The sequence below is a fragment of the Heliconius melpomene genome, chromosome 21 (assembly GCF_056956725.1).
Source record: "Heliconius melpomene rosina isolate 202511_hmr_F chromosome 21, ASM5695672v1, whole genome shotgun sequence".
In the NCBI taxonomy this organism is placed as follows: Eukaryota; Metazoa; Arthropoda; class Insecta; order Lepidoptera; family Nymphalidae; genus Heliconius; species Heliconius melpomene.
In genome coordinates this window covers 168,819-192,360 of record NC_140409.1, presented here as the reverse complement: position 1 = coordinate 192,360, position 23,542 = coordinate 168,819, and the positions used below count along the sequence as shown (strand labels likewise).

Sequence of the window (23,542 nt, the reverse complement as noted above, 5' to 3'; positions counted from 1 at the left end):
ATTTTATATGCAATATACAGGTTATAAAGTAAAAAATAAAGGCTAAATAATAAAATAAACACACAAGAGGTCGCACATTTATCGAGAATAAATAGTAAATTCACACTAATTTTCTGAGATCTACTTGTTCCTCGATACGAGTAATAGGAGAAGCTTCTTGTTTTTGGATGAAAACTCTGCCGAAAGAGGTCCAGCATCTGTAGTAGTTCTGCTCTGGTGCCTGCTGCCTGGCTAAAAAATATAGCCGACGGGCTTTTGTAGTTAAGAAGTCTGATATAAATATAGTTTTAGGTGGGCCTTGAATATTAAGGTTCGAGGTATTAAGTGTTGGTTGGTGTAGAAGTTTTTGTGACTTATTGTAGGCAATAACACATTTTATGAACATTGATTTCCTTGTAGTCGTTGTGAAGTCCACTATAACAGTTTCATTTTTTGATTTTGGTCGATAAATTTCTCTTATTTCGAGATTTTCGTGGAATGGGGGTTACTTCACTATGGCACCCACTTTGTTTATAATATCTATTAAGTGATCTTTGTTTTCTTTTTCTACTTTGGGAACATTTCTAATCTCAACCGTAGTAGACCGGGAGTTACGTTCTTGAGTTTCCAATTTTTCCTCTAGTTCTTGTATTCGACATTTAGAGGTTTTGTTTTCTGATTCCAATATAGCCACTTGATTTATTAGCTCGTCATACTTTTCCGACATAAAGTCAACCGATTTTTGAATTTCAAAGTTTTGTTCTTTAATGGAATTCAATGTTTGAGTGATATTTTCAAATTTTTTATCTTGTTGGGTTATAAAATCAGCTATCATCGATTTTATTTCTGAAGTAAACGAATTCGTGTTATCCGTTATTTCTTCAAACGACCGTTTAAATCTCTTTTTAATGCTTACATTAGTTTCGAGTGTGTCCAAATCACCAAATGTTGATTCATGGAGCTGGGGAGTGCTTTTCGATATGTTTGTGTTTGGCGGAGTGCGTTGTAAAGCCATTTTAAAATATAATAATTTATAGTGTAGGCCTATTTGTAACTGTAGCCGACGGCATGCAAAGCAATGCAATCCAACTGTTAGATGTGGCAGAGTGAGACAGATGCGTCGACGCAATTGATAGCTCGTCAACGGCGTTGCAGCTGGTGATTGGTTTAAACAGCGCAGTTGCAATAAAGCGGCAATTAGTGCACTATATTTGTGGCTTAAGGTGTGTGTACTACTCACAGGTTGTAGAATTATGATACAACAGAAAACACGTCCGAACTCCGTGGATGCCCGCGAGCGAGAGGGCAGGCCAGGCCTTGAGGAAGACCTTCCAGACTTGTCTGGAAAGGTCTTCCTCAAGGTTCAGCTCTAGTCCGCTGTTGTATAACATATACAAACATGACCTTGAATTATCTGCTAATAATTTCTGTAACATCCTTCAGTATGCTGATGACATCGTCCTCTATTACAGCTCAAATTCTGTAGAGGACATAACTTTTCGTTTAAATACTGCCTTGCACTATCTTAACCAGTGGCTCTCTGAGCATGGCCTGGCATTGTCGGTAGCTAAATGTCAAGCGGTCGTGTTTACAAAAAAGAGAGTAATTCCAAATTTTAAAATTGAGTGTGATAATATTCCCATTCATCTAACAGAAAACGTCAAATTTTTAGGCATAATACTTGATAAACGATTGAACGGAGTTGCTCATGCTGAATATCTCAGCAGGAATTGTGAAAAAGGCATTAATGCTTTGAAAGCTGTGTCTGGTGTGTGGTGGGGCGCACACCCTTATACTCAAAAACTGCTGTACAATGCTATAATTCGCAGTCATATTGACTATGGATTATTTGTGTTAGACCCCGTTAATAAATTACCTACTGAAAAATTAAACCGAATACAATATAAATGTCTTCGGATTATCCTAGGTGCGATGAAGTCTACTCCTACCAATGCATTGCAGGTGGAGTGTGTAGATCCTCCACTTCCTATCCGCCGACAATTCCTTTCTGACCGATTTGTGAGTAAAATGTTGCAGCTGTCTTCCCATCCTTTACGGTCTAAGCTATCTAAGCTAGCTGATCTCATACCTCAAGGCAAACCTTTACCATACCTGCTTGATAGCTTCCTTAGACTTACCTCTCTCCCTAATCCTTTGACTTGTTTTCCTTCTAATCCACTATTCCTTACACCGTACAACGCCCTAGTTCATTCTCCTTGTATTGTCACAAATCTTGGCCTAACCAAGGGAGATCCTGGCACCAACACAAAATTAAAAGAAATAGTTCAATTCAATTGGTCGAATCACCTCCTCATCTTCACTGATGCATCGAAGCTCTCGAAGGAGAGCTGTGTTGGTGCAGCCTGTTGGATACCAAAATTCAAAATTCTTCTACAATTTAAATGCCCTCCCGAATCATCTGTGTTCACAGGCGAGGCTGTTGCTTTGTTAGAAGCAGTCCTGTTTACACATTCCCACAATTTTAAACAGACGGTTATTTTTACTGACTCACTAAGTTGCTTAATGGCCTTAAAGGGAAGCCCATTTTATAGTAGATTGAGATCTTCAATTGTTTTAAGGATTCGTAAAGAATTGTACTCTTGTCATCTAAAGGGTTTGGATGTTACTTTGGTGTGGATTCCAGGACATTCTGGAATCAGTGGGAATGAATCTGCAGACTCCTGCGCTAAATCAGCTATTCAGTGTGGCACATTAGACCATTTCTCCAATTCAGCCCAAGATTTGATGTCCCTTGCGGATATTCATCTGCATAAGTCCTGGAATAATTTCTGGAGTGAGTCAAAATCCCATAAAGGTAAGTATTACGCCTTTATCCAACCTGATATTCCTAGGCGACCTTGGTTTTATTCTCAAAGGTTTATTGAACGGAGGATTATTACAACAATCTGTCGCTTACGTCTTGGGCATGCTTCTACTCCTGTACATCTAGCTAAGATCAGGGTCAGGGGCCACTCTCTGTGTGAATGTGGCCTGGACGACGGCTCCCCTTCCCACATCCTTTTTTCTTGTCCTAAGTTAACTCGTCCTTTATATGATGTCCTTCCTCATAAAGTCCCTCGTCCTTTAAATGTTCAGTGTTTGTTAATGTTTGTGTTTAGTCCTTTATGTAAATTTTTATGTAAATATATTAAACTTAACAAAATAAAACTTTAATTAACACCCATGTAAAATATTATTTATTACTAATCTAATGTGTTGTGTGTATATTGTAAATTTGTGTTTGTTTTGTTTTAGGTGAAGGCTGTACTTACACAGGATCTCTTTTTTTTACATGTATTCTATAATTGTGTATATTTATCTTTTTTATTACCGGTCAATTTCCTTCGTGTGTTTTCCATACAACGTGACATTGGCGAAATGAATTGTGCTCAACTGGCACGCTCGAAACGCCATATACCGAGAAATCAATCAATCTATTATCAGTTTGCTTTTTCGCTGACGTTTGTTTTGGTTGACACACGTGTTAGTGAAAATATCTCTTTTTAGTGGTCCTTATTTACTTAGTGGAAACATTATATAATAATGTAAATAGATCCATACTAATAAGGTGATTGGTAATAGTAAGTAGTTGTGCTGTTTTATAGTTTAGATTAGTTTTAGTTTATAGTTAGGTTATTTTATTTTAAGATGGATCCTGATCCTCCACCTGACCCCCCTGATCCTGGGGGGGGTTATGTAAATTCCACAGTTCAAGCTGTGAATAGAAAAAGGCAAGGTGAGGAAACATCCTCAAACCAGGATATAGTTAAAAAAACTATAATAGACCCATCCACCGCTACTCGTTCCATCCAAAATGTATGGACCCACCCTGCCATGTCCGAAGCCCCAAAATCCTATATTAGTACGAATAAAGGTCCCTTTATTGTGTATGTGTCAAGGGAATCTCCTGACCCATCTGCAGGGACCTCTATAAGAGCCATTAAATTTGGTCAATTTCTCCATACTAATAAAATTTGTGATATAGTTAATGATGGAGTTAAAAATGTTGGTCGCAATAAAATCAGTGTCCAATTTACATCTGCTGATGCAGCAAATAGATTTTTGGCTAATCCTGTTCTTAGTCTATGTAAATATGTTTGTGTAATCCCGACATTTAATATTACAAGGAGGGGAATTGTAAAAGGAATTCCCGTTGAATGGTCTTTGGAAGAGTTTGTTGGCTCACTGATATTCCCTACTGCATGCGGAGAAGTTATAAAAGCAAGACGAATGAACCGGAAGAATGTAAGTGAGGGTGTAGTTACATGGGTCCCAACTCAAACTGTTGTAATTACTATACGTGGTCAACAATTGCCTGAAAGATTATTCTCCTATAAATCTGTCCTTAATATTGAACTGTATAAATATCCTACAATCCAGTGCCTTAATTGCTGTCGTTTTGGTCATGTTAAGTCACAGTGTAGGTCAAAGCCAAGGTGTTATAGGTGTTCCCAGTCTCATACTGGTGACGCATGTGACATCCGGCAGGAAAATTCAACCTGCATCCATTGCAGAGCGAAACATTTTGCAACTGAAAAAGGGTGCCCTGAGTATGTAAGACAACAGAACATTAAGTCGGTTATGTCGCAAGAGTGTATTTCCTATATGGAAGCATCCTCTCGGTTTCCATCTGTCCAACGTTCCTATGCTGATGTTGCTAAGGAAATGTTTTCACCTCCTGTTTTCACAAACTCCCAATCCCAACAAAGCAGACCTGCTGCTTCTTCCTCTAAATCTTATTCTAAAACAGTTTTCCAAGCTCCCCGTCCCCACGCTCCTATGGCAAAGGGATACAATAGACAAGCTTACCAGTCCATTAATAGCAATTGTTCCTCATCCCTTTCTAATGGTTGTGCACTTAGTCAAGGTTCTGACAGTTCAGCAGAATCTACAAAGGATCTGTTAATTGCTTTGACTGACACTCTTGTGAGCATAATCTCAACTGCTGATGAACTTCCTTTACCGTCCTACGTTGCCCAAAACCTACTCAAAATCTTTAAAATCCTCCACAATGGCTCCACTATCCTTCCTACAGTGGAATAGTAAAAGTATTCGTGCTAAAAAGCATGAATTACTTTATATTATTTCTCTGCATAATCCTGTCATTATTGCCCTCTCAGAAACGTGGCTGGTGCCTGACTCCCGATTCAGGGTGCCAGGTTTCGCCTGTTTAAGGGAGGACAGAAATGACGGGTATGGAGGTAGTGCTATCCTCATCCAGCACTCTTCTCCATATTCCCGTATTCCTTTCCCTTCTCATAGTCAACAGTTGAATGCTGTGGCTGTGAGGGTCCTTGGTATTTCCTTCCTTTCTGTTTACATCCCCCATCCTTCCCCTTCCATCTTTTTACAGCTTAAGTCTATTATCTCTTCGCTTCCTAGCCCTGTGGTGATCCTGGGTGATTTTAACACCCATCACACTTTGTGGGGGTGTTACTACTGTGATGGATTTTCGCCTTCGTTGGTGACATGATTGGTGATGTGGATTTCTGCATTCTCAATGATGGATCACCGACTCGTAGGGTTAATCCAAATCAGAACCCTAGGTGTAGACCTAGGGTTCTGATTTGGATTTATTGATCTTTCCTTATCTTCTCCTTCTCTTGCTTCCCAACTATCATGGTCTGTACTTCCATCTACCCATGGTAGTCATCATTTCCCGATTTTGCTGTCCTTAAATAATAGACTTCCTTACACTCTTAGTCCTTCCCTTCCCCATAGATTTAATTTAAAAAAGGCCAACTGGAACGAGTACGCCGACTCTGTGGATTGCATGTTGTGCAATCTTTCTGAGTCTGGTAATTATGAGAGTATCTTTGTTTACTATGAAGGGTTTGTCTCTGCTATTATGTCTGCTGCTGACCTACATATCCCCAAATACCGCTCCATTCAGAATTGGATGCATTTCAATCCCTGGTGGGATCAGGAATGCTCTGATTCTGTCCTTCGGCGAACATCTGCCGAGGAGTCATACGCAGCCTGTATGACTATGGAAAATTTTATCGACTACAGACGCAAGGATGCGAAGTGTAGAAATTGCATTTGGAAAAAGTAAAAACGTGGTTGGATAAGTGTTTGTGAATCCCTTAGTCCTCGTTCCTCTTCTTCCCTTGTTTGGACAAATGTTAAGAGATTTCGCCGATCTCTTAACAATGTCAGCAGTCCCAATTCCAATAATCCTTCTGTTTGGCTCAACGATTTTGCAAACAAATTGGCTCCTCCTTTTGTCCCATCCCAAGATTTATTTATATCCACGCCGGTTGAATCTTCGGAGGAAATGGATCTTCCTTTTTCCTTTGAAGAACTTAAAAACGTCTTAACGGATTTAAAGGATACCAGTCCAGGTGAGGATGGTATTCCTTACTCCTTTATTACAAGATTAAATGATAAATCTAAACACCATTTTCTAAACATGTGTGGGCTACTCCCACTAATTCTAATTTATTTATTTAATATTTAATTATATATTTACATGTCCCATATTTATTTATTAATTTAAAATCACTTTATTATATTAATATTAATTATTTCTAAAACAAAATTATTTATTTATTTCCTATACAAAACACACAACTCTCATATTATTTAAAAACTTAATTTACTATAATGTAATTGCTATATGAGGCGAGCGGCGTCATTTTAGTCAACAGGTGATCGTTAGCGTTAGTTCGTCGCTAGACGCAAATCACCAGCCAGTGAGTCGCAAACGTCCAACTAACGCGGATCCCTTGTCGCTCGCTATTTTATCGGCCATTTAATTAATTACGTCACTATTGTCAACGTTCTCATATTTTAGCTATTCACTCTTACTCCTTCTCTATTCTTTATATGTGTGGACTATTGTTGTAAATGCAATAAATATTTTGTGTAGTAAAAGACTATTTATTTTTACTAATCACCGCACCAACCACTAAACTGGTGACCCCGAACAGTGCACATAATGAGTGATAGCAGTGAATCCGTTAAAACCGCCGGTTCAGGTAACGACGACCGCGCGGACCACGTCACCGTCCGTCGCACGCGTAAGGTGCGTGTGCCAAGTGAACGACACGATTCGTCGTTGGGATGTCGGAATAATTTTAAAATTCCACAAATTTTCTGCGGACGATCCTGAGATATGGTTTGCGTTATTAGAAGGACAATTCAATAATTATAATACAGGGTGAGTCATATTGAACTTTCCGATTTCAATAAGGTGTGTATTAAAAACAAAGCGACATGCAGTAAAAATTATTTTATTGTTTGAAAGCACATAACATGCAGTTTTAATTTAGTTGGTTTTAAAAATGATATCCTGTAAATGTCTACCTCCATTGACCACACACTGCTGAAGCCTTTCCCGGAAGTTGTCCATTACTCGTCGAGTCATATTCAGCGGAATAGCATTGATTTCTTCCGTGATTGCAGCCTTCAGTTCATCGATGGTTCGGGGACGATGCGTGTACACCTTTTCCTTCAGGTAACCCCAGAGAAAGAAATCGCAGGGGGTTAAATCAGGTGATCTCGGCGGCCACCCAACGTCACCTCGCAAAGAAATGAGATGACCGGGAAACATTTGTCGCAGGATTTCCATTGAACGCCTGGATGTATGGGCTGTAGCACCATCTTGTTGGAACCAGATGTTATCGTTGTCATGATTCTGCGTTAATTCCTCCAATTTCGGTTTCAGAAAAGTTTCAAGCATGTCGCAATACCGAGCAGAGGTAACTGTGACGACTTGACCATCTTCTTCAAAAAAATAGGGACCCCACACACCAAACTCTGCAATAGCGCACCACACTGTCACTCGAGGGCTGTGAAGTGGTCGTTCGTGTAGGTTTCGTGGGTTATTCTCAGCCCAGTATCGAAAATTCTGTTTGTTGACAGTTCCGGCGAGGTGAAAATGTGCCTCATCACTGAAGATCAAAACAGCAGTGCGGGGGATCTGCTGAATGTCGCGGCATAAATTTGTTCGTGTGTCTAAGTCTCTAACTGTTAATTCTTGCACTACCTGAATCTTGTATGGGTGAAATTTAAGGTCTCTATGCAGTATTCTGCGGACACTACTGAAAGATAATCCTAGTGAAGCGGCATGTTTCCGAACAGAACGCCGAGGGGATTGTTGAATTGAAGCCCGCACTCTATCCACGTTTTCCGCTGACGTTGACGTCCTAATTCGGCCTTGTGGTCTTGTTTTTAATGCTGATGATGTTGCTCTAAAATTTGATACCCAATTTCTGATTGTTGGTCCAGTGGGAATGGGATCACGTCGACCAATAGCAAAATGTAAACGGAACGCACGCTGTGTTGTGATCACGTAGCCGCCATTTTTAATAAACTCTTCAACTACGAACGCACGATGTTGTCCCGACCAAGCCATTGCTCACACTAAAACTGCATGTCATGGCGCGTCTAATGACACCATCCCCACCCTTCTACTCCTTCCCTTCTTCGTGCAACGTCCTTCCAAAACCGGAAAGTTCAATATGACTCACCCTGTATTACCAACGACCATGCTAAGTACACTCATGTCATAACTAACCTGGACATGACGAATGCGAAAGCGGTAAAAGATATCGTCATTAACCCTCCAACGGAAAATAAATATAAGAAAATTAAAATGGAATTAATTCGGCGACTTACTGCTTCTCAAGAAAAGAAGGTTAAACAATTACTCACACATGAGGACCTTGGGGACAGGAAGCCCTCGCAATTTTTGCGACACCTTCAAGACCTAGCAGGACCTTCGGTGCCGGAAGATTTTATTAAGACGATTTGGTGTAACCGTTTACCGAAAAATATTCAAACCGTCCTTGCGTCTCAAACTACCCACACCCTAGAACAATTATCGGATTTGGCAGATAAAATACAGGAAATTACTTCACCTTACAATGTTGCATCAACATCGACTACTGCGCCAGTACATCCGCCCAGTGAGATTGCTGAGCTTAAAAATATGGTGGAAAAGTTAGCACTGAAGTTGGAAGAACACACTCGGGCTGCGTATCGTCCGAAGGCTCGCGGTTCATCACCTCATCATCGTTCCACTTTGCAGCAAAGGATAAGGTCGCAATCTAGTCACCGAAAGTACCCCATTTGCTGGTACCATGCAAAATTTGGGTCTAATGCAACAAAGTGTGTAAAACCATGCGAATTTGGCAAAGCGGGAAACTCCAGGGGCAGTCGCTGATGGCGACTGACGATTGCCCCTCCTCTGCGAGTCGCCTCTTCGTGAAGGACCACTCTACAAAGATGGATTTCCTGGTGGACACCGGGAGTGACCTATGCGTCTATCCCCACTCCGCGCTTAGGGAACGACGTGCCAAGACGGACTACCACCTCATCGCTGCCAATGGAAGTGTAATAGATACATACGGGTATATCGAGCTTAGCTTGAACTTTGGCCTTAGGCGTAATTTTTCGTGGCGCTTTATTGTAGCTAACGTTATTAAACCAATCATAGGCGTTGATTTTCTTAGCTTTTATAATTTAGTTGTAGATTGCCGCAATCAACGGCTTATCGACAATGCTACCACGCTTTCAGCCAGTGCTTCTTATGCTAACCATAATATTAATTCTGTTAAAATAATTAAAGGCGACACTAAATTTCATAAAATTTTAGATATGTATCCTGAAATTACTCGCCCTTCTGGCATAATAGGTACACCAAAGCACAACACAATGCATTTTATACGCACTACACCTGGTCCCCCAATTGCATGCAATCCTCGTAGATTAGCACCTGACAAATTAAAAATAGCACGACAGGAATTCCAGCTGATGCTGAGCAACGGCACTGCGCGCCCTACCGAGAGTTCATGGTCTTCACCCCTACATCTCGCACCCAAAAAAGAAAATGGGTGGCGCCCCTGTGGCGATTATCGATTACTCAATGCACGCACCGTTCCTGATCGATACCCAATCAGGCACATTCACGATTTTGCTCACAATATCTCTGGTTGTAAAATATTTTCCTCCATAGATTTAATGAAGGCGTACAACCAGATACCAGTGAACGAGGAGGACATCAAGAAGACAGCAATAAGTACACCTTTTGGTTTGTTCGAGTTCCCCTACATGACTTTTGGTCTCAGAAACGCAGGGCAAACCTTCCAAAGGTTTGTTGACGAGATCACCAGGGGCCTCGACTTTTGTTATTGTTATCTCGATGATTTCCTCGTATTTTCCAGAGATGAGGCTGAACACGAGCGGCATCTTCACGAACTCTTTCAGCGTATGAAAGAATATGGCATCGTCGTTAACACCTCAAAGTGCGTTTTTGGCGTTAATGAGGTGACATTTTTAGGATACCATATTTCGGCAACAGGTACCATTCCGCTCGAATCCAAGGTACAGGCGATTAAAGATTTCCCCACACCACAAACAGCCAGGCAGCTGAGGCGTTTCCTGGGGATGCTCAATTTTTATAGGCGCTTCATACCACACGCCGCTGAAATTCAAGCACCTTTAAATGCCTTGCTTACAGGGACAATTAAAGCTTCCCACCCTGTCAACCTTTCTCCAGATGCATTATTAGCTTTTGATCAATGCAAAGAAAGCTTGTGCAGTGCTGCACTACTTGCGCATCCAGATTGTCAGTCAAAGTTAGCATTAGTAACTGATGCATCTGACTTGGCAATGGGCGCAGTTTTGCAACAATTTTCTAATGGAGAATGGCAACCACTTGCATTCTTCTCGCGGAAGTTCACTCCGGCTCAGCAGAAGTACTCGCCATATGATCGGGAGCTTTTGGCCATATATGAAGGAATCAAGTACTTTCGCCATATGGTTGGTTTTTTTTTCGCTTCTGGCAACCCCGGTGCTAACAGCTGATTCTGACTGAGAATTTTAATTTAATGCAATTTAATTCAATTTGAAGCCCATTTCCACAATAATTGCTAAATTTAATTAAGCAAATAGTGTTACTTACGTAATTATAATAGTTTTTATGTTTTAAATAGATTTTATTGTGAATTGTAAAGTGTTCTTTGTGTAAGTGACTGGTAGTGTGCCGGCATAATATTTAGGTATATTTTACTGTAAGTACGCGTTTTTATCATTGTTTTTAATTATTCGGTGCTATAGAAACCATATAACGTTGATTTAATTGTGGTTTACTTGCGTAAATTAGTAGTTAAAGCTTAGTTTTCGGTCGTGCATAAACTACCCGTTATTTGTCCTTATTAGTATTAATCCTTAACGTTACTCGAAAAATCCTTTATTCAAATGATGACTCGCAGAGCACTATCTCGTCAGGAGGAGTCCAAACTCCAACTGACTTTACAAGAATTAAAAAACACTAAGGATTTGTGTGCCCAATTACAGTGTGAAAGGCAAGATAATGAAATAGAACTTTTACAGTTATTAGACAATAACACTAGGCTTAAGAAAGAAATGACTGCTATACACATAGAATTAACAACAATTGTAAAGGAACGGGATACTCTCAAAGATTTAGTAGATAAGTTTGACCGGTGCAGCGATGAATATGAGCAGGCCCTTATTAGGATAACTACCTTGGAGCAAGAGCTGCAAGAGGCTCACACACTCATCAATAAGCTACAGGAGGATGCTCAGAATGCTACCGTGTTACATAATATTAGCTTGTATAATGAGTTAGTTGAGAGTGCCCCGCAGTTGGTTTCTCCTGTGTTGGACAGACATAGTCACTCAATTATTGATCTCACCAAGAATGACACATCATTATTCAATCTTAAAAAAGGGTCAAGTCTGCCTCACTGCAGTAGAAACAAACTAAAAAAATACATAAAAATCAATAAGTTTATTGTCAAAACTAAAAAATTAATAAAACAACATAGTTATATGTCCAAGTGTGCAAAATTAAGTAAGGACAAATTGGAACTATATGATGATTTAGAAATGTGCACAAAAAAACTAGATAAGTGTAGGTTAAATTATGAAGCTGATACACAAGCACTACAAAGTGAAATTAATTATTTAAAAGACTCCCTTGATATACTTAATAAAAAGTATGTCAATTCATTGAACGAAATACAAGAGTATTCCAAGGCGATGGACAATCTTATTACACTGTCCACAAATAACACTGAACGTTTTGATTCTTTAATCAACAATCACTCTTGTGATTGTGCCCGTTCATCACAGCAATCGCCTGCAAGTACTCCGGTGTGTGTCCCCTTGACCAACCCCTTGTGTGACAGCCTTCATAATAATAGTAGTAGTAGGTTCAGGACACACTTTGTGCTCAACTGGCACGCTCGAAACGCCATATTTCGAGAAATCAATCAATTCAGGACACAGCAGTCATTTCGTGCATCAATTCATGAACCTAGTTCATTAGTTAATGCACAAAACATAGTTTTATTTAGTGATGATATTGGAAGGAATATGGGTTCAATTTTGAATTCTTGTTTACCGGGACAGTCAGCTGTTAGTTTTTGTTATCCGTCAGCATCCTTTGAAGTTCTCATGCAGAGAAGTTTAAGTTATAAATTTAATAAGTGTGACAAACTTGTTATATTATCAAGTAATAGGGGAAATTTAAACAAAAAACAGTTAAATGAGTATTGTAAGTCATTATTAAACTTAGATATAAGTAAAATAATTTTTTTTACATTTCCTTATTGTAAAAATCAGCCAGAAGCGGAAAATAATTACAGATATAAGCTAAACTCTACTCTGCACACAATAAGTACATATAATGACAAATTTCATTTAATTGACACTAACAAAATAGTTAGTAAAACTTTATTTTTGACTCAAAGTAAATATTATTTTGGTCATAGGTTTAAGAGACAGATAGCTTCTGTGCTATCCTATTATTTTGACTTATCAGCCAAGAACTTGGCTACTACTTCAACTGTTTCTATTGAGCAGACTGACATTGCAATTTATTCTGACATTATGTCTAATAATTTACACTCTGTTGACATTTCTCAACATTTAAATTAATTTCTCAGACAACAGAGGTAGCAACCTCTAGCTCTAATTTATTATTAAATATCCCTTTGATCCAACTAGCTTTACAATTAAATTACAACAATAATAACGCACACTGCACATCATCACAATATCCATGCAAACATAATAATAAAAATGTTAAGTCTATTAGATTAGTTCATCAGAACATCTGTTGCTTGACGGGGGGCAAGCAGCTAGAGCTGGAATTATTCATGAACTCAGAGGAAATTAGTATTATGTGTATTACTGAACATTGGTTAAAGGTGAACCAGCTCATGTTTAATTTCAGAAACTACCGGGTAGGAAGCTCATTCTGCAGAATCAACACAATACACGGGGGGTCGCTTATTATATTAAACAAGAACCTTAAGTTCAAGGAACGGAAAGATATTGTGTCCCTTTCTGTAGAATGTTCTATCGAATTAGCGTGTGTTCAACTAGAGCAATTCATTGTTATATGTGTATACAGACCTCCCTCCGCCAATTTAAAATTATTTTTAGAAGTAATGGATGAGGCCTTAAGCAAACTTACCAAGTCGGGTAAGCCTTTGTTAGTGTGTGGGGACTTTAATGTTAATATTTTGGAAAGTTTAAGTCCCACCATTAATTTATTAATTTATTAAGTCTTTTTAAGTCACACAATTTACTTAATTTATTTATGGAGCCAACCAGAATAACTCCTACGACTAGTACTTGTATAGATAACATATTTACTGACATTATTCCATGCTACAAAAGCATTATTAATAAATTGGATTCTGACCACTCTGGTCAGCTAGTAGAATTCTCTAGTAAGAAAAAACAGGTGGCTAAGAGAAAAATTGCTTTTGTACCTGTCACAGCTAGTCGTTTGGAACGTATGAGAGTTAGTTTACTAACTAATTTACCAGTTTTAGATATAACTTTACCTCCCAATTCTTTGTACAATTCTTTTTTTTACTCTTTTATTAATAAATTTCATTCAATATTTACTCCCAAAGAGATTACAATTACCGATAGTCCTATCTTTGGAGACTGGGCCACAGCAGGTATTTATAAGAGTAGGGAGACACTGTATATGTTATATTATGAAAAACAGTTTAATAGTGGTGAAGAGTTTAAAGAGTACTTAAAATCTTACTCTAAAATTTTCAAAAGTGTTTGCAAAATTGCAAAATCTTTATTTATTAAAACAAAAATCAGAAATAGTAATAATAAAATTGAAGCCACTTGGAAGGTTGTTAATGCCGAGACTGGGAGAACTAGGGTGAAAGATTCTAATTTTAAACTTAGTATTGACGGTCACATTGTTGATTCCGATTTGGAAGTGGCCATTGCATTTGAAAAGTTTTTCTCTACTTTCCCAGTCAGTCTAACAAACGATTTAGGTTCTTCTACCACTATTGCAGAATCGTTAATTAAAGACAATGTTCCCGAATTTTATAATGGTTTCGTTTTCCGTCATGTAAATTATTCAGACATTAGTGTAGCTTTCAAATCAATTAGTATGAAAAAGACAGCCGACTTGTGGGGTGTCTCAGTTAATATCATAAATTCTTTAATTGATATTTTGATTCCTGATTTAGTTACAATCTTTAATAGATGTATTGATTGTGGAGTGTTTCCTGATTTGATGAAATATAGTAAAATAACTCCATTGTTTAAATCAGGTAGTACGCAAGACCCTACAAATTTCAGACCGATTTCAGTACTACCTTCGTTTAGTAAAATTTTTGAAAAGCTGATACTCAGTCAGCTTCTTACTTATTTTAATAAAAATAAATTACTGCACACAGGTCAATTTGGTTTCACTCGTGGAAGGTCAACATCTGATGCTGGGGTCAAATTATTAGAGAGTGTATTCGCGGCTTGGGAGGAGTCACGTGATGCCTTTGGGGTGTTTTGTGACTTGTCCAAAGCATTTGATTGTGTGCAGCATAAAACTCTTATCAGGAAGCTACACCACTATGGTATAAGAGGCATTGCTTTGGATCTTCTCACTTCTTATTTAAGTGATAGGATTCAAAAAGTAAATGTCAACGGGAAACTATCACACGGGTCACCTGTAGCATTGGGGGTGCCACAAGGCTCTATTCTGGGTCCGTTTTTGTTCCTTTTGTACATTAATGACTTACCTCACCTTATGAGAGATATCTGTGAAATAGTGTTGTTTGCAGATGATACATCCTTAGTTTTTAAGGTTAATAGACGGCAATTGAAAATTGACGATGTAAACAGTGCTCTTTCTAGGATATTACACTGGTTTAGTGCCAATAACTTGCTTTTAAATAGTAGTAAAACTAAATGTATCAGGTTCTTTACTAAGAATGTGCAACAAGCAGAAACCAGGGTTTTGATGAACAATGAGGAACTTAAAGTAGTTAATGAAACTGTTTTCTTAGGTATAACACTAGATGCTAAGTTACAGTGGGGTCCGCATATAGAAACTTTATCTGGTAGACTTAGTTCAGCAGCGTATGCTGTCCGTAAGATTTCGTCAATTGACCGATGTTGACACCGCGCGTTTAGTATACTTCAGCTATTTTCATAGCATTATGTCTTACGGCCTATTACTTTGGGGCAGTGCCGCTGACATAGATACCATTTTTGTGCTCCAAAAACGGGCTGTCCGAGCAGTCTATAAAATGGGTCCACGGGAGTCACTAAGGAATAAATTCAAAGACTTTAACATCCTCACACTACACTCCCAATATATTTACGACAACTTAGTATATGTGCATAAAAATATTAATAAATTTAATAAAAACAGTGACCTCCATAGACATAATTTAAGAAATAAAAATAAGCTTGCTGTGCCCTTCTCTAGGCTCCATAAAGTGTCTCACTCATTCGTAGGTCAAAGTATACACTTCTATAACAAACTTCCAAACGACATGGTTAATTTATCACTGAACAAATTTAAAAAAGTGGTAAAGCACAGGCTCTGCCAAAAAGCATATTACTCTGTTAAAGATTATGTTCGCGATAAAGATGTTTGGAAATGAGTTGCTCTATTTCTAAGTTAAAATTGTTAATTGTAATTTGTAACAAATGTTGGCATTTAAAAAGAGTGGCCATGAGTTTCTTTGCCTGTATCTTCTCATGAGCTCAACCATTTGAACGGGCTTTTTTCAAGTCAAAATTGCACATTTTTTGTTGGTTATTTTTAATTTGCATTTTTTTTTCTATTTTATGACATGTCCAAGTAAATGTTAAGCATTTTTATGGAATAAAGATATTTTGACTTTGACTTTGACTTTGGTTGAAGCGAGACATTTTGTGATATATACTGATCATAAGCCAATCAGTTTTGCTTTTCATGAGAGAAAAGCAAACTGTTCGCCTCGTCAGTATCGCTATCTCGATTACATTTCGCAGTTCACCACCGATATCAGACACATTTCCGGTAAGGACAACGTTGTCGCCGATACATTGTCACGTATCGATGAACTGCAAATGCCTATCGACCTCCACTTGCTCGCTTCTTCCCAAAGCTCAGATCCTGAGCTTAATCAACTTCTAGATGGTGATTCATCACTCCGCCTAGAAAAATTCCCACTCCCTAACAGTCCAACTATGCTCTATTGTGATGTAAGCACAAAGACACCCAGACCTTTCGTTACCAAAACATTACGAAAATCGCTCTTCGACAACTTACATAACCTAAGCCACCCTGGTGCCAATGCTACAACTAAGCTAGCGCAGCGCAGCGCTTTGTCTGGCCAGGTATTCGTAAGGATTGTCGAGAGTGGTCTCGAAAATGTCTAGCTTGTCAAAAAGCTAAGGTCCATCGTCACGTATTTTCACCCTTAGGCACGTTCGATTTACCTCGAGCGAGATTTGCTTTCATTCACGTAGACATAGTTGGACCCCTACCCCCATCACAAGGCTATCGCTATTGTCTTACAATAGTAGACCGTTTTACACGATGGCCTGAGGTGATACCAATGTCAGATATGACAGCTGAAACCGTTGGCAAGGCACTTATATCATGGATATCCAGATTTGGATGTCCATATGATATAGCGACTGATCGTGGTCGGCAGTTTGAATCCACGCTCTTCCAATATCTTGGAAGAATGATTGGATTCAAACATCGCCGTACAACCGCGTATCATCCAGCCTGTAACGGTTTAGTGGAGAGATTTCACCGCCAGCTGAAGGCATCTCTCATGTGTCATGCGGACAGCAATTGGTATGACACACTGCCTTTAGTTCTTTTGGGAATCAGGAGCTCATTCAAGGAAGAACTTCAAGCTTCTTCCGCTGAGCTTGTTTATGGAGAGCCGCTACGGCTTCCGGGAGAATTTTTCCACCCCACACCTCCACAAAGCACAGATCTTTCTGACTTTGCCACCCGAATACGACATTTCGCTTCCCAGTTGCGACCGTCACCAGCTGCACGACACAGCAAAAATAAGATTTTTATATTCAAGGATCTGAGTTCGTGCAGCCATGTTTTTCTCAGGGATGACTCAGTTAGAGGTGCATTACAACCTCCTTATTCTGGTCCTTTTGAAGTTTTGGAGAGAAATGAAAAAACATTTACAATCATGGTTAGGAGCAAACACGTGACTGTATCGATCGATCGCGTTAAACCTGCATACGTACTTGCAGATCCAAATCCTACTCCTCCCTACAGCCACAAGCTCAGTCCAACTCCCGATCCCTCTTCAAATCCTCAGCCTCCTGCTACTACAACTCGGGAAGAAAAAAAAACCCGCTCTGGACGCGTAGTTCGGTTTCCTGACTACTTTCGCCCGTAGGACGCTCTCTGGGGGGGAGTGATGTGGGCTACTCCCACTAATTCTAATTTATTTATTTAATATTTAATTATATATTTACATGTCCCATATTTATTTATTAATTTTAAATCACTTTATTATATTAATATTAATTATTTCTAAAACAAAATTATTTATTTATTTCCTATACAAAACACACAACTCTCATATTATTTAAAAACTTAATTTACTATAATGTAATTGCTACATTAGGCGAGCGGCGTCATTTTAGTCAACAGGTGATCGTTAGCGTTAGATCGTCGCTAGACGCAAATCACCAGCCAGTGAGTCGCAAACGTCCAACTAACGCGGATCCCTTGTCGCTCGCTATTTTATCGGCCATTTAATTAATTACGTCACTATTTTCAACGTTCTCATATTTTAGCTATTCACTCTTACTCCTTCTCTATTCTTTATATGTGTGGACTATTTATGTGTGGACTATTGTTGTAAATGCAATAAATATTTTGTGTAGTAAAAGACTATTTATTTTTACTAATCACCGCACCAACCACTAAACATGATAAATAAAATATTTCAATCAGGCAATATACCCAACTCATGGAAGTCCCAAATTGTTATCCCTATCCTCAAACCTGGAAAATGTCCTTCAGATTTTAATTCCTATAGACCCATTGCCCTGGCATCTACTATATCTAAGATTGTTGAACGGCTTTTGAAAAATCGACTGGAATGGATAGTGGAAAGTAGGAATATCTTAGCGCCCTCTCAGTTTGGCTTTAGAAAGGGGCTAAGTACTATTGATAGTCTCAGTATTCTTACTACAGATATTCGACGAGCCTTTGCCAAAGGAGAGTATTTGGTTGGTGTCTTTTTAGATGTCGCATCTGCATATGATAATGTTCTTCTTCCGGTGCTCAGACAGACACTTGACAGAAATTGCGTCAGCTGAGTATTCCGCCGAGGATGTCCCATTACATATGTAATCTGCTGACCGGGAGATCGGTATCTGTAAGACATCCGCTTCTTACTATACCTTCCAGACTTGTCTGGAAAGGTCTTCCTCAAGGTTCAGCTCTTAGTCCGCTGTTGTATAACATATACACACATGACCTTGAATTATCTGTTAATAATTTCTGTAACATCCTTCAGTATGCTGATGACATCGTCCTCTATTACAGCTCAAATTCTGTGGAGGACATAACTTTTCGTTTAAATACTGCCTTGCACTATCTTAACCAGTGGCTCTCTGAGCATGGCCTGGCATTGTCGGTAGCTAAATGTCAAGCGGTCGTGTTTACAAAAAAGAGAGTAATTCCAAATTTTAAAATTTTGTGTGATAATATTCCCATTCATCTAACAGAAAACGTCAAACTTTTAGGCATAATACTTGATAAACGATTGAACGGAGTTGCTCATGCTGAATATCTCAGCAGGAAATGTGAAAAGGGCATTAATGCTTTGAGAGCTGTGTCTGGTGTGTGGTGGGGCGCACACCCTTATACTCAAAAACTGCTGTACAATGCTATAATTCGCAGTCATATTGACTATGGATTATTTGTGTTAGACCCCTTTAATAAATTACCTACTGAAAAATTAAACCGAATACAATATAAATGTCTTCGGATTATCCTAGGTGCGATGAAGTCTACTCCTACCAATGCATTGCAGGTGGAGTGTGTAGATCTTCCACTTCCTATCCGCCGACAATTCCTTTCTGACCGATTTGTGAGTAAAATGTTGCAGCTGTCTTCCCATCCTTTACGGTCTAAGCTATCTAAGCTAGCTGATCTCATACCTCAAGGCAAACCTTTACCATACCTGCTTGATAGCTTCCTTAGACTTACCTCTCTCCCTAATCCTTTGACTTGTTTTCCTTCTAATCCACTATTCCTTACACCGTACAACGCCCTAGTTCATTCTCCTTGTATTGTCACAAATCTTGGCCTAACCAAGGGAGATCCTGGCACCAACACAAAATTTAAAGAAATAGTTCAATTCAATTGGTCGAATCACCTCCTCATCTTCACTGATGCATCGAAGCTCTCGAAGGAGAGCTGTGTTGGTGCAGCCTGTTGGATACCAAAATTCAAAATTCTTCTACAATTTAAATGCCCTCCCGAATCATCTGTGTTCACAGGCGAGGCTATTGCTTTGTTAGAAGCAGTCCTGTTTACACATTCCCACAATTTTAAACAGACGGTTATTTTCACTGACTCACTAAGCTGCTTAATGGCCTTAAGGGAAGCCCATTTTATAGTAGATTGAGATCTTCAATTATTTTAAGGATTCGTAAAGAATTGTACTCTTGTCATCTAAAGGGTTTGGATGTTACGTTGGTGTGGATTCCAGGACATTCTAGAATCAGTGGGAATGAATCTGCAGACTCCTGCGCTAAATCAGCTATTCAGTGTGGCACATTAGACCGTTTCTCCAATTCCGCCCAATATCTGATGTCCCTTGCGGATATTCATCTGCATAAGTCCTGGAATAATTTCTGGAGTGAATCAAAATCCCATAAAGGTAAGTATTACGCCTTTATTCAACCTGATATTCCTAGCCGACCTTGGTTTTATTCTCAAAGGTTTATTGAACGGAGGATTATTACAACAATCTGTCGCTTACGTCTTGGACATGCTTCTACTCCTGTACATCTAGCTAAGATCAGGGTCAGGGACCACTCTCTGTGTGAATGTGGCCTGGACGACGGCTCCCCTTCCCACATCCTTTTCTCTTGTCCTAAGTTAACTCGTCCCTTATATGATGTCCTCCCTCATAAAGTCCCTCGTCCTTTAAATGTTCAGTGTTTGTTAATGTATAGCGGTTGAGATGTGATACCACTATTTAATATGATCTTATTTATTTTACACTAAATGAGTAAAATTAAAAATCCAAATTTTGTGGAGAAATTGTCCAAATTTATTTAACTCACAGATACGTGAAGAGAAAATAATCACAGAAGGAAATAAAGAAATTTAAATAAATACCAATAGAAAATACAAGCTAAACTAGCACGTAATAGCAAGAAGTTAAGGTTGAGAATTGAATGCAAGCTAAGAGAGCAATGGATACACAAGTGATTGTCGCAAGCGATTCTAGCCGACTCTTTAAACGTGGCGATGCTGGCTAGCAGCCTACGGCACGCATAACAAAAAACTCGGAACAGGTTTGAGTTGTTCCAATGCGCTGCGTGCGGATGATTCTAGTAAATGTAATAATATTAATTTTGAATAAGAAATGTTCCCTACAGTACTCCCCCCCAGAGACCTGGTTAAGGGCGATAGTAGTCTGGAAACTTGACTCTTCTTCCGCTTCTTGTCCGCTTCTCAAGTGTCTGCTCCGCGTCAGATTGAGAGACAGCCTTTGGTGCAGTTACTATCCTCTTTGATACAGGAACGGCCTCTCGCGTAACATATGCGGGCTTGATCCTGTCCACACTAACGTTATTAGGCTTACCACATATATCTATTTTGAAATACTTAGGAGTCCTCTTGAGAACCTTGTATGGGCCTGCATAAGGTGGTTCGAGCGGTTTGCGGACGTGGTCCTGCCGTAAAAAAACATGTGTTGCCTCTGCGAGGTCAGCTGGCATATAAAAAGGACCTGTCCTATGCCATGACGTGGGCTTCGGTGAGAGTCGTGCCATACCAGCACGAAGACGAGTGACCAGATTTGTGATATCTGCAGTCCTGTAGTCTTCTGAGGGTGCCAGAAATTGCCCTGGAAGTCGAAGGGGCTCCCCGTAGACCAGCTCAGCCGCTGAAGCCTGAATGTCATCCTTCCAGGCACTACGGATGCCCAGCAGCACTAACGGAAGTGCTTCTGTCCAGGTCGAAGAGGGATGACACATGATAGCTGCCTTCAGCTGCCGATGGAGTCTCTCGATCAAGCCGTTGGAAGCTGGATGATACGAAGTAGTCGTAAAGTGATGTGCACCAACCATGGCTGATAGTGCCTTGAAGAGATGCGACTCGAATTGCCGACCCCTGTCGGTTGTAATTCGAAGAGGGCAACCAAATCTTGCTATCCAACCAGAGAGAAGAGCGGCAGCACAGGAATCAGCTGTGATGTCCTTAAGTGGGAATGCCTCAGGCCATCGTGTGAAACGGTCGATGACAGTAAGGCAATATCTGAAATCAGACGAAACAGTTAAAGGTCCGACGATGTCGAGGTGGATGTGTTCAAACCTCGATGTAGGAGTTGGAATTGAGGATAAGGGAGCAAGGGTATGACGGTGAACTTTGCTCTTTTGACAAAGTATACACTCTCGTGTCCACTCTCTACAGTCCTTGCGAATCCCTGGCCATACAAATCTCTGTGTAACCAGCCGCACTGTAGCTGTCCTACCAGGATGGCTCAAGCTGTGTAAAGTTTCAAAAACTTGTCGGCGAAACTTCTCAGTAATGAACGGGCGCGGAGAAGACATTGATACGTCACAGTATAACTTCTGGTTACAGTCTGGCAAATCTACCTTAGCCAGTTTTAACGATGAGCCTTTTTGAAGCAGACCTAGCAGTTCAGGATCAGTATCTTGAGCAAGTGCTAGAGCCTGGTAATCAATAGATCGACTCACCTCTTCCAGTCGTGACAGAGTATCAGCCACTACGTTCAAACGTCCTGGTAAGTATTGAATAATAGTTGTGAACTGAGAAATATAATCAAAGTACCGATATTGGCGCGGTGAGCATTTCTCCCTGTTAATGTTGAATGCATATGTGAGAGGTTTATGATCCGTATGAATCACGAAGTTTCGAGCCTCAACCATGTGTCGAAAATATTTAATGGCTTCATAAATGGCTAACAGTTCTCTGTCGTAAGGACTATACTTCTTCTGCGCAGATGTTAATTTCTTAGAAAAGAAACCAAGAGGTTGCCATACGTTATTAACACGTTGTTGAAGAACTGCTCCAATTCCGACATCAGAAGCATCAGTGGCAATAGCTAGGTCTGCAGAAGGATCTGGGTGAGCCAGTAATGTGGCTTGAGATAAACAAGTCTTACATTTTTGAAAGGCTTCCATCATCTCCGGCGTCATAGTGATCGGCTTAGCTCCTTTCATCTTAGGTCCTAGAAGCGCAGCATCTAATGGTGCTTGGATATTTGCGGCGTCGGGAATAAAACGCCGATAAAAATTGAACATACCGAGGAAACGTCGTAATTCCTTAGCAGTTTTCGGCACATTGCACTCCTGTATGCTCTTTACGTTCGTCTCTAAAGGTTGAGTCCCAGAATCTGACACTAGGTAACCAAGAAATTTTACCTGTCGCTGCCCGAAGACACACTTGGATGTGTTTATCAAAACACCATACTCTTTGAGCCTGGTAAAGAGTAGTCTGATGTGGCGCTGATGTTGTTCTTCAGAACTGGAAAATACCAAAATGTCGTCTAAGTAACCAAAACAAAAGTCATCAAAATCACGTAGCACTTCGTCCATGAACCTCTGAAAGGTTTGTGCTGCATTGCGCAGTCCGAAGGTCATGTACGGGAACTCGAAAAGTCCAAAAGGAGTTGTAATGGCTGTTTTGTGGATATCATTGACGTGTACTGGTATTTGATTGTACGCCTTGACTAGATCGATAGTTGAAAATACTGTACAACCAGAGAGTTGGTAGGAAAAATCCTGGATATGGCGTATCGGATACCTGTCAGGTACTGTGCGAGCATTGAGTGCTCTGTAATCACCACATGGTCTCCATCCGTCGTCCTTCTTCTTAACTAAGTGCAGAGCGGACGACCACGAACTGTTAGAGGAGCGGGCAGTTCCCTGTGACAGCATATCGTCAAATTCTTTTTTGGCTGCTTTCAGTCTAACTGGGTCTAAACGACGAGGTCTACTGGTAACCGGTGGTCCGGGAATGGTTTTGATGTAATGCACGGTATTATGCTTAGGTAAGGAAGACGTACCTGATGGTCTCGTT

General features: G+C 39.8%; 3 protein-coding genes across 3 annotated transcripts; all 3 read left to right on the top strand.

Annotated features, from left to right (window-relative positions):
* Positions 1-1,266: 1,266 nt before the first annotated feature.
* Positions 1,267-2,929, top strand: LOC146526711 (uncharacterized). The gene is made up of 2 exons (XM_085206059.1): positions 1,267-2,773; positions 2,832-2,929. The coding sequence occupies exons 1-2, from the start codon at positions 1,267-1,269 to the stop codon at positions 2,927-2,929; spliced, it is 1,605 nt and encodes a 534-aa protein (XP_085062185.1).
* A 5,577-nt stretch (positions 2,930-8,506) lies between these two features.
* Positions 8,507-9,148, top strand: LOC146526710 (uncharacterized). Its single transcript, XM_085206058.1, has one exon. The coding sequence runs from the start codon at positions 8,507-8,509 to the stop codon at positions 9,146-9,148; it is 642 nt and encodes a 213-aa protein (XP_085062184.1).
* A 7,678-nt stretch (positions 9,149-16,826) lies between these two features.
* LOC146526709 (uncharacterized) lies at positions 16,827-17,645 on the top strand. The gene has a single exon (XM_085206057.1). It carries the CDS (start codon positions 16,827-16,829, stop codon positions 17,643-17,645), a length of 819 nt encoding a protein of 272 aa, XP_085062183.1.
* Positions 17,646-23,542: the final 5,897 nt, after the last annotated feature.

Excerpts from the sequence above, each read along its gene's own strand:
- LOC146526709 (XM_085206057.1), top strand. The coding sequence starts at position 16,827 with ATGTCAGATATGACAGCTGAAACCGTTGGCAAGGCACTTATATCATGG.
- LOC146526711 (XM_085206059.1), top strand. The coding sequence starts at position 1,267 with ATGCCCGCGAGCGAGAGGGCAGGCCAGGCCTTGAGGAAGACCTTCCAG. Across the intron at positions 2,774-2,831 it reads GTCCTGGAATAATTTCTGGA|GCGACCTTGGTTTTATTCTC; the intron begins GTGAGTCAAAAT and ends TGATATTCCTAG.
- LOC146526710 (XM_085206058.1), top strand. The coding sequence starts at position 8,507 with ATGACGAATGCGAAAGCGGTAAAAGATATCGTCATTAACCCTCCAACG.